Source organism: Athene cunicularia (assembly GCF_003259725.1).
Source record: "Athene cunicularia isolate RWA chromosome 2 unlocalized genomic scaffold, athCun1 chr2_part1, whole genome shotgun sequence".
Taxonomy (NCBI): domain Eukaryota; kingdom Metazoa; phylum Chordata; class Aves; order Strigiformes; family Strigidae; genus Athene; species Athene cunicularia.
The window spans coordinates 18,713,075-18,724,780 of NW_020799095.1; the positions used below are offsets into that span (position 1 = coordinate 18,713,075).

Sequence of the window (11,706 nt, forward strand, 5' to 3'; positions counted from 1 at the left end):
TTTTTTTTTTTTTTTTTTTTTTTTTTTTTTTTTTTTTTTGTTAAGCTGTTCACTTAGGGTACATCTAAACTGAGGTCGTTTTTTTAATCATCTTTAAAATTGCTCATGCTAAAATTGTTAACACCCAAGGATACCTGTATACATTGAGGTTGTGGACACACACCCTCTTTCTCTTTCCCTTTGTACCAGGTAAAAGATATTAGTGCCCTCAGCCCTGGTTGTTTTCTGCTTGTCACTAGCTCCCTGTCCAGATACCATCCCCTCGCTAATCTGCCAGCCCAGCCAGGTTAGCAACAGTGTACTGCTCCTCGAAGGTCTGCCTATTTGCTTTGGTTGAAGATGCTCTGGTGTGCTTGCCCTGGCACTGGGCAGGGAAGGGGACATTTGCAACAGAGGCCGGTGACAAGAAGCCAGTTGGCAGCCACTAACCTTTTCCCCTGGCACAGCTGTTTGTGGAGCGCCCATCTGCTCAGGCTTGTCAGAAAAGTTGGCCGGATCAATGTAAATCACTTAAACCTGGACTCGTGGTCTTGTTACTAGCAAGGTGCCACTCCTTTAAATGCCGTGATTAACAGACAGTGTCTGTGGGGATATTTTGCCCATCAGTGCCTACAGCAAATTGATTTTAGGAGAAATCAGAAAATTGAAAGGACAGTTGAGGAAATGTTGTGTTTCTGTTAACACAGCCCCAGACGTAAGCAATTTGCAATTGCTCAAACAACTATTTTTTAGCATTTGTTAATGCCTTCTGCTATTGTAACCTTCCCATCGCATGCCAGTTGTTCTGACTAGCATTTGGCAAATGGATGTCCTGAATGCTTTATGTATCCTGTAGCAGCCATGGGTAGAATGGGGTCACACACGTGTGGAAGTGTACAAGAGGATAAGGCAGAGGCAGCTCTTGAGGAAGAAGGCTGCGTGGTGGATTACAAGGGAAGGGACCACACAGAGCCCTCAGCCTGGTTGGATGGAGTAGGTTGCCTTGGGAAACCCTGACCAGCACTAAGAAAGCTGGGGCCACAAAGGGCTGTTGAGGCAATCACTTTGGTTGCTGCTTCATGGGGTTGTAACTTCTCCCACCTGAGGCAGAGATATGCCAAAACGTTCGGAGCATGTTTTGGTTTTGCCTAGCTTTAAATGCTGCTGGGATACAACCCCCATTATACATGCTTCCTGTTAATAGAGTGACACTGTGTTTCGAGCATTCACCTTGAATTTCAGAGGTTGGCTGGTAAAGTGATGTCAGCAAACTCACTAGTGAAGATTTATACCAGACCTTTGTTTTCCTTTGATAATGGATTGAAAGAGATCACTGAATACACTGAATGGAATAAACTGTATTGACAAGATGACTTTTTCCCCCTTTTATAATTACATTTTGATTACTTCTTTTTTTTAATAGCATAACTGTGGGGGAAGAAGGCAGAATTATACCCTATATGGCATAGCAATATCAGCAGAAATCCTGTAGTAAAAAGAAAATAAATCCATATGCTTTATTTTAGAGGTCAAGAACAGCCTAAAGTTACTTTTCTTTTAAGTTGCTAGATGCTGCCTAAAGCTTTTTGTCTGCAGCAGACACAGAGCACCCCCCAAGACACACCAAGCCAGATCTTATGGTTTACGTTACATGTATTAGCTTAGCTGTGGTAACATGGTTGTATGTCTGAAGATTTGGGCTGAGGGTTGAGGAGAGCTTAGCTGAGGGTGTACTGCTGCCTCTATAGCTGATCAGTTCATCAGTCAAATCCTGGGCTTCCTTAGCTCACAGACATAGTTTTAAGGCAAAATGGGACTGATGATACTTGTCTTAAACCACAGTCCTGTGAGCTGTGGCAGTTCAGGTGCAGCCTGATGACCAGGGTTGAAGGAGAGAGGAGGAGGTGGACAGGAGGAAGTGCACAAGCTGAATGCTCCTGCCCATCCATCAAACCCACGAGACTGGTGTGGTTCAGGAAATGGATCGATTTGCCAGCTCTGCTGCTTCAAGGATGCTTTTGTTGTCACAACTGCTATGGCTACACTGGCAAATCATTCAATGTGTGCACAGGATCGATGATATTTGAGTATGGTGCTTGTAAGTAAATGAGTGTGTTGTAAGGTAAAGTCACTTCTTACGTGTTTCACTGGGTCTGAACCTCTTACCCTGCCATGTGTCACATTTCAGAATGGCTGAGGGCTTAATGTCCCACTAAAATACAGCAGGCAGGCATGTTGACTGGAAGAGTATCTTGGGCTCTAGCTAGTAAAACTACCTATAGATATAGCTGTTTACTACAGAAGTCTGATGTGTCTGTTCAAAAGTCGTCCTTGTTTCCTTAGCTAGGTAAATTAATGACTCTGTTTTCCACTCGTTCAGAGCTTACATGTTTCATCCAAACCTTTTTTCTTTAAAATCTGGCAAAACTCACTGGTCTTAAGCAATGTTAATTGACTTAAGTTACTGATTTCTCTTATTGTGCCAGCATCGAATAACGTTCAATAGATCATTTGCTACCATTTATTTCTGGAGATGACTTTCATGGATAATGGATAATGGTGGTGTTTGTTAAGATTGAGATCACTTTACTTACAAAGAATTTTCCAAGGCTGAGATGAGGGATAAAATCTGCTTATTTTGTTTAGTCTGAATTGGATTCTGTAATATAATGAAAGTAAAGGGCTATCTGGTTTTTTTTTTGTTTGTTTTTTTTTATTCTTTATGAGTCATCAGATCTTGTTATATTGTATGGAAAAGGGGAGTTTCCTTAAATGCTACTGTTTTATCAGGACTAACAGTAGCAGGAATATAACTATTTAGTACTGCATTTTACTGCTTGGGAAAAGTATGGTATACCTTATTTAGGATTTGTCCAAAGCCAATAAAGTATACCTTTTAGGATTTGTCCAAAGCCACTCAAACAGTTAACCAGAAAGCTAAACTTGGAATGAGGTTTCTTGAATGGTCATCCTATTTGATCTAAACCAGGCCATGCTGCTTTGCTGCTTCTCGTGATTTAAACCTGCCTGCTCCCAATACATTCCCTCTTTCTTATTTTAGCAATTCATCAAAATGAAGAAAACAGCAGTCAAGAAATAAGAGGACTAGAAGAGCTCAAGGATACCTCTGATGCTCAGGTAAATGTGCAAGACTGATGGTGTCTTGAGAACTTTTTCAGATCTACAAGTTGAAGGATCTGCTTTCAATAGCTTTGGGAAATGGCTGTTCCTCGATGTTCTGTGCAGGGAGCCTGTAGGAAGGAGAAAGTCTTCTGGATCTTGTCTTATGTGACTGTTTTAGAGTAAGATTGATGATTACTCTGGGAATTAATCCCATGATGTTGCAATTGGAAAGCATTCTTCAACTATCTCTCTGCTCTTTTTAGATAATACACATAGCATATACCAGATGTGAAAATAAAATGAGATGTATTTTAGGAGGCAAGGGCATGTGACATTTTGATTGAATTTTAATCACTGTAAGTAGACATGCAATGAAATGAAGATACTTATTAGTCACTCGAGTGTAAGCAACAACCTTTTTCTTTCCTTCCCTAACTGCCCTCATTTACAACCAAAGCATACTTCTAGATACTGCTCAGAAGAAACTTAACTGCCTTTTAGAGTATTTTATTGTGGAATTGCTTACCCTTTTTAATTCTGTGAATCTTTTTTGATTAATCTCCAGTTCATTCAATCATTCAGTTCATGCATTCAAACTGTGCAAGTGTAACTATATTGCTCATTGTATTTGTACTGATTACTGCTTTTAATTTAAAATTGATTTTTCCTCATCTTGACTGTTTTTTTTCCTTTTATTCCTCTTGCAAGTCAGATGTTCCCTACCAGTTGCCACCTTTTCTCCTTCCTACACATGCAACTTTCAGTTCCTGTCTCTGATTTATCTCCTAACACCTTGCCTGCTAAAACACTGTGTGTGAGACAGGATTTGCACTGATGCCTATGAGCAAGCCTAGCTGAAGGGGTACAAACTATGTAGCCAAGTAGCCAAGTTAGTAGTAGCTATATCTTTCTAAAGATAGGGGCTGTCTCCACCACAGTGAGCCCAGGAGGGGCTGTAGCAGCTTCAGTAGCAGTCTTGGGCCATGGCAGAGACGTGGAGAGTGCAGGCAGAAGAGCTGGGGACCACGCGGATATGCCTGCTGCATCAGCGTGCATCTGGGCTTTTCTAGCATACTCTTCAGAGTCATGCCCAAGCAAAATGTTTGGAAATGGCCTGCTCTTTTCTTAATTGTATAAAATTTCAAATCTATTAAAAAAAAAAAAGTGTAGTATGAGCCTTAATGTGTGAGAATTTTGTTACCTGACTCTGATTCCTAATTTACATCAGTGTGGAGATGAGGATCAGACTTCTAGAGCTCAGCTGTGCATTACACACTATAAAAAAGACCCAGGAGTAAATACTGACCTCACTGCACAAAAAAAACTGGCTTTCTTTTTTCTTTTTTGGGTTTCCTATATGCTTAGTTCTATTTGATTGTTGTAGATTTCATTAATATTATTATTTGAAAATGCTTGTCCACATTTCTATCTGAAATGTAAAAAAAAAGACTACAACAACATGTATGCTCAAAGCTCCCAAGTAGCCAGCTAATAAGATTACATGGGCAGATTATAAAAGCCCATAAGAATTTATTATTGGGATATTGATTTGCCCAGCTTTTATTTGGCTGGAAACCAGCTTCTAAAATTTGAAAGAATTTGAAGCACATTTAAAATGAAACAATTATTAAGTGAGCAGTTAACAAAAGTGTTCAAGTGCCCAACTGGGAGGAGAGTAGGAGTGTTATCAAAGCAGCTGTTGTTCCAATTTGTTTCTCAGTGCCATAAAAACAACATCCTGCAAACACTGAATATAGTTTGGTTTAAGGGTGTGAATGATTTTTTTTTTTTTCACTTTAGTGAGACTGTGCATGTGACTGGAGCAAAGTAAATGATCTTTTGAGGCAGTGACCTATGGTTTTAAGTTTTCAGGTTGATCAAAGATGAAGCCGGTAATAATTATAGTTTTCACCAGACACGGAGACAGAAGTGAAGTGAAAAAAACCCAAACCACCACAAATCGCTTTTGTTAGCAGAGTTGAAAGGGTGTGGAGCGTGCTCTAAACACTGCTCTGTGGGATGTAGACTTGATTTACATTGGAGTTAGTTGACAAAACTAGTAGAAGAATGGAAAAAATTAAGTACAGGGATTTTTAAAAGCAAGCATGCTGTAAACACTGTAAATAAAAATCCCATCATGTGTGCCTAAGGCTGTCTTAATTCACCTCTGTGTCACTGCTAGCATATTCATTTATGGCCTTTGCAGAGGGAATATTTTTCCAATGGATGTGCTGAAACACAAAATGTGTTGTCAGCATCTTTGCTTTTCCAACCTCCTTAGTGACTAATTTACTTTCCTTCCCATTAAAAGTCTTTATTTCATTTCAAATATTGCATAAACACCTTTAATTGTAGTAATTTTGTGCCATGAATGGTAGTAAAGCCTTACTATAAAGCTCCTACATTCTTTTATCATTCATTAAATTAAAGCCAATTAAAATATGCAACTTTGTGATTTTCACCTTCACATAAGTTAGTACTTGTATCTCTGTTGATGTACATGAGTTAGAGGACTAAGCACCAATATCTGGGCATGCAGGATTTTGGAGGATGTGTGCCTGCACAAAATACAAATCAAAATTGCGCTTTGCGAGTAGGGTGACTTGCCTTTACCCTTTCGTTTAACAGCTTCAAAGGTATTGCTTGAAAATTAAATTTATATTGACAAGTAAAAATGACCAGTAATAGGAGACTCTATCAACATCTTCCCAAGCAGCTTTTGGAAGCTGTCATCAATTAATTAATTAGTTGATCTGGATGCTTTCCTGTAAGTATTTAGCAGAAAGATTTATCATGGAAAGTCAGCATAATTGAAATCAGAATGAAAAGTGAGGGATTCATATTTTTCTTCTTTATTATGAAAAAACATGTTTAGCTTTTTGTATTTCAAGTGTATTCATTACTCCCAGAGCCAAGCATGTACAATTAACTTGACAATACCTTAGCCCTCCTAGAAATTTTTTAGTTGATCTTTTATCCTCTGGAAACCCAATAAAATAAATATATTTTTCACGTTCTCTGCAAAACTTTAAAGAGTAGTTGGGGAAGGAAGGGACTTGTTAAAATGTAAGATTTCTCCTTGCTAGTTATTTGAAATGGGACAATATGATTCTTTAATGAAATTGCCAATTTGAATACAGACCCTATTTGTGGCAGGGCTAATGGGCTTGTATCTAGAATTACTTCTTCCCTGGGGTGCTTATCTATGCAGAAAGCAATAATATGCTCTGTCTGAATGCAGGCAGAGGTCAAGGGGTGAAAGAGAGCAAGGCCCATATGTTCAAAAAGTTGTCTTTCTCTGGAATGTTTCTTCCACTAGAACACACTGAAGCCAACTGTTACCCCAGAACTGAAGTCCCCCTTTCTCATCTTAACATAAGTGGTTTTAACCATTGGGCTTTACTTCATGCACTGAAGATCAATAAGTATTTGTTCAGCAGAGTGAACACTGTGTTTCTGTCGATGTCCATCTGACGTTTGAAGTACAGGGACTTATAACCATCTATGCCACTCGTAGGTCATGGTCTGACTTATGTGGGTGCAATATGAAGGGGTGAAAAGTGCCTCCACAGTACTAAGATCCCAGATTCAGAGAGACTAAAACTTCATAGTCCCAAAGCCCTAACAGGCTTTGAGTTGTCCTTAGCCTGGGAGGATTACAGTGCACAGATGTTATACTCTCTCCTAGAAGCATCCCAAAGCCAGTAAATAGGCAGGTTTGGCCCTAGTTGATGTCCCTAACCCATCAAAGTGTTGTGAAGTACAGATATCAGGTCTCAGCCAAGTCTGTGATGATTGTCTGGGTTCCCAGATTACTGGAGAAATGCAAATTTTAGGACACAACTAATCTGACCATTTTAAAAATGTCTACTATAAAGTAAAAATAAGATTCTCTTCTTATGTACCTCTTTTCCTCTATTGATTAAATGAGCCTGGACAACTAGTTCAGTATTTTCTTCCACATTTGATAAAATCAGTCTCACTCCTGATCTGCAGGTGGTAACAGTGTGTCAGAACTCATTTATAAATCTATGTCCTTGATTTAGAAGATCAGGAGTAATCTCATAGAAAATGTAAGGATCATCAGTATAGGTGCTGCATTTCCTTATTTTTTCCGTGGATTTCTGACCTTCAAACTAGTGTGTAAGTTAGTTATGTGAGAAAGCTGGGTTCCTCAGGAGGCTGGGGACTAAGCGTAGGGCATGCAAAGCACAGGCTGTATCTGAAATTTGTTCCTTCTCCAGAACACAAGTGCCTGATGCAGACTTGTAAGGAGATTCCTTCATCCAGACTGGAGGAATGTAGGCATGTTAAAATTTCTTTCAGATCATTTGGTAAGGGTGATTCTTTGGACTTGGTCGTGGAACCTCTTTTTTACCATCAGCAGTAAAGCACTTATTCAGAAAGTGGATTTGTTTTCATCCTCAGCTGGAGAAACCTTAACTGCCATTTCCCTCCTCCTTAGAGAAACCAGTGGACTGTAGGATGGTTTGGGGGGGCACTCTCACACCTTCAGCTATCATGGGCAGGAGTTTCTCAAGGCCAAAGGATTGGAGCCTGCATGGCACTACAGGTTAGAGGTCAGGGCATCCCTGACTTTTGGTCCTGACTCGAGATGTTTTGTGAATTTTGGAGTAGATGCTGATTCAGTTAAACTCAGGATGAATAGTGAAAAGGGTGGAGAAAGTGAGGAAAAAAGTTTATTTGCTGATTGCCTTTGAAGTAATATAGCAATACCATAGCCATGCCACATGCCTGCCCCTTCCAAGGCATATGCTGCTCCCATTAGGAAACACCTGGGCTAATAAAAGCCATGTGGTATCATTGAGACAGGTCTCAGTTATGCAGATGCTATATCCATGACCAAATCATGGGCAGTGATATTAGCCACTGACTTTACAGGGAGCAGTTCAGCCCTCATCACCTAACTTTGGTCCTGGTATGCCCGTGTGCGAGCATGAATCTGTCTTTTTATATATGGCATTTTTATAAAACAACCAGTGCTGAATGTTTTGACAAAAGAGTATCAGCATAGCTTGAATAACTGGCAGAATATTAGCCAAAAAAATAGTTCTAACACAGTTTTTAAAGGAAATCTCATTTTCTTCCCTGAACAAAATCAGGAGATATTGATTTTTTGTTTGCAGAATAAATAAATGTGGCGCAACTGTCTTTTAACTCTTGAGGCTTGCAGACATGAAAAATAGTTGGAGTGGGAGCTGGGGGAATTGTAGCCTGTTATTTTTAGGAGTGCCTTGTGTTGCTCTTCATTCTTTTTCCAGGGCTGTTCCTGGCTAACTTTCCCATGAGTTTTTAACCTCTTGCTCTTGTTCTCTTATGTAACAGGAAACAGGCTGACAGGAACAAATAAAACACAGTGTATCTGATAGTCACACTCAGAGGAGCAGTTGATTTAGTTAGCCGTGCCTTCGTTCCTCCAAAGTAGATACATTCGGAGATTCTGATGCATCTCAGCTCCTCTCCACTTGTTTCCCACGCAGCGGCAACTTGTTTGTGTTCAGCAAGCGACACCGAAGTACTGCAAATATGAGAAAACAGATGCGTTTCTTTTAAGGTTGAAATTTGTGGTGGTGTCATGTCCTGGGATTGTGGATTTAAGTATCTGTTTGCTCTTTCTCCCACCCTTAAGGCAGGAGTTTTGTGCAAGCTTCAGGGAAGAGATGACATCGGACGGATTGAGCTGGTCCAGAAGCTGGCAAGAGAAAACCGCCAATTTTTGCAGGCGGATAGAAAACCACCAGAGAAGGCAGAACAAGTAAGACATTTCTTGTTTGGGTTTTTTCTTTCTTTCTGGTAGGGGAGGGAGGTTTAGGTCACAAAACTGAAATAAGCAAAGCTGATGGTCAGAATCCAGGGCACACACATTAGTTATGGGGCTGTAAGCTGCCCTCCTCTGGCATTTACATTTCTCAGAAGTGCGTTCAGTTCAGTAATTGTCAACACACTTGAATTATTATGTTGTCATTAACTGTCAGTTACTGTTACTAATATCTCATACACATAGGAAATAGCAGCTGATTTCAGGATGCTTTCTACCAAATTATTGTTAGTGATTATGAAATATTTGGGTTTTAGGGTGCATTTAAACAATGTGTAAGGTATACGAGTGCTTCAAGTACTCACTTTAAATTACCTTAAAATTACTTTGCTGCTGGTACATTTGGATGCAAGTATTGGCTGGAGCTTTTCAGTGTGCACTAAAAGGAATGGTCTGGAATGGGAATTCAGGAGTTCCTTAAAAAAATTTCTGTTCTCAACCAAAAGTGACACTGAAGAAAGCACCAGTCTGTTTAATGCTTCTGAAAGCACTTATTCAGATGTTAATAACTGAATTGAAAATGCACTAAAACTTGACTGCTCTGCTTACAGCACATTGTATCATAATTTTGTTCTCCTAGTAAAGATTTCTATTCCAATTACGTATTCGTCTAAAGGTGCCCAGGATAATAACCGCAAGAAACAACAAAAAACCCACCTAGTCCTCATGTGTCTTGCTATTATGTGTATGTAATTTATTCTATTTTCTGCTCACTGGACAGTAGAAAAAAGGCACGTGCTTTAGAAAAGAAGTACTTTTCAGCTCATCTGCAGGCTCATTCTTCCTGTAAGAAGTAAGGCTGCACAAAGGAAAAGAGAAAGATGAAATCTTATTTCAGAGCTTCATGCTGTTCTGTTCGGCAGCATATAAAGTCTAGTCTGGTGTAGTTAAATCTGTAATTGTATCAGTAGGTGTGCATGAGGGAGGAGGGTAACTAGCCAGGCTCAAATCCCTGAGATTGAATTGTTCCTCAGTTGATCCACTAGCCATGGACATCTAGCAGAATTTCCATATATCTTTAAACTGTATCAGCAAAGCATAATTAAAAGTTCAGGCACTTAAGTAAAGAAGATTTTAAGCTAGGAAAGGTTTCTGTTGTGTTTCAGGATTTGGAAGCAAGATTACAGATGCTGTGGGCATAGGGGAGAGGAGAATGTCGGGACGGATACTTCAGAAATTCAATGGGTATTTTTTTCTTCTTAGTCCAGTCATTGCAAAGGGTGCTGTGGTGTCAGCTGCAGCTCTGTAGCTGCACAGATTACAGTACAGTTCCAAAAATGGAAAGGAAAGAAGTGCTCAGCTTTTCTTCTCCTTTGAAAAGTATCATACTTAGTAATTGCTGCTATTTAGGAGATGAGTGACTTCAGTTTAGCAAGAGCTAGAGCAAGTGGCTCATATCCATACTGAGCGATATAATTGTCACTGAGCAGTTACTGCTCTCGGGCAAGGACGTGCCTTTAGATGTAGGACATGGCAGGAAAGAGGAGAGTCGCCTGAAGAGATGGCAAAAACACAGGTTGTTCCTCATGTGCCCTTATTTCTGGGTGGGGACTGCCTTACAGCTAGTGCTGGCAGTAACAAGCTACAGTGTGCTTCTCCCCACCCTGTTCTGCACATTGCTGGTTGTTGGAGGGTGGGGGGTGACGTGGATTTTCCCTGTGGTCCAGGCAGCCCATAACCAAAGGTAAGTGAGAATTGCAGTCCTTGGTGCGAGTGTATTTGCTAAGCCCCCAACCAGTGTGTTGATTTCATTAGGAATAGTCACCAAAGAGGCATTACTGAACATGGTCTGTCGTAGGGTTCTCGGTTTAGCTGACTCAGGTAGTTTAAGTTCTCTGGAAAAACCCCACACTTTGCTGTGGTGGGGCAGTGGGTCACATACGTTCAGGAAACTGTGAGCTGCCATCCCTTCCTCTCCCTCCCTTCCTCCCTTGTGGCCTGAGAGCTGCTCTGGCGCATGTGCAGGTGGCAGGATTTGGCAGGCTGGGCAGAGTTCACTGCTCCGGGCGGCCGTTCCCTCCCTTCTCCAAGGAGAAAAGCAGCAGGCTGGGCTGTAGTGAGTACAGCTCGGATGTGGGCTTTCAGACCTTCCCATCTCATCCTGCTGCTACAGAAGTGATGGCAGATTCATTGGCATCGGCTTACTGCCCAGTCCCTTGCGATCACTGTAAATGTTAGAGGAACAACATGTTCAGGGTGTGGTGTCCTTACAAAATTATGTGTATTTTTTTTTTTTTTTTTTTTTTTTTAAAAAAAAGCATAGCTTACTCTTACATTACTTTCTTACAAACACAAAGTATTGGGCACTCGATGTAAGCAGTAAAATGGAGTGGGTCTGCGTTCTCCACAGGACCCTCATTTCTCAGCAAGTATCCCTGCACTAAAGCTTTCACCAGCTTTCCCCCCTGGGGAGCTCAAACTGTGCTTTCACGGATATTCTGCCTTCCTCAAGGGACAGCGTTCGGTCTATAAATGAGATGCTTGAACTCCCTGCCAGGCTTCTCTCCCCGCACTCCCAGAGCCAGCTAGCCGGGCTGGCCTCTGGGCAGCCCATCTCGAAGCAGAAATGCTGCTGGTTTGCAGGGCTGTGTATTTCAGTCAGCCCCAGGTGGTGTCGCTGGTCGAGGCTGGGGGCTTTATAATCCACCTGGAAGTAGAGCTGCTCTTTCCAAGATGGCCAAGGGGGAATTTTTTGCCCAAAGAAGAATTCTGGTTTGTTCTCCTCTAAGCATATGCAAAAACCCCCGACCACCCCCCCCCCCCCC

At 41.0% G+C, this 11,706-nt stretch overlaps 1 protein-coding gene across 1 annotated transcript in view; it reads left to right on the forward strand.

Moving 5' to 3' along the window:
* The window catches only part of LOC113477014 (rap guanine nucleotide exchange factor 5-like), a 52,618-nt gene that overhangs the window by 35,265 nt on the left and 5,647 nt on the right, over positions 1-11,706 (forward strand). The window contains exons 8-9 of the mRNA XM_026843082.1: positions 3,041-3,117; positions 8,753-8,878. Coding sequence (XP_026698883.1) covers positions 3,041-3,117; positions 8,753-8,878 — 203 coding nt within the window. The remainder of the gene's footprint in view (positions 1-3,040; positions 3,118-8,752; positions 8,879-11,706) is intronic.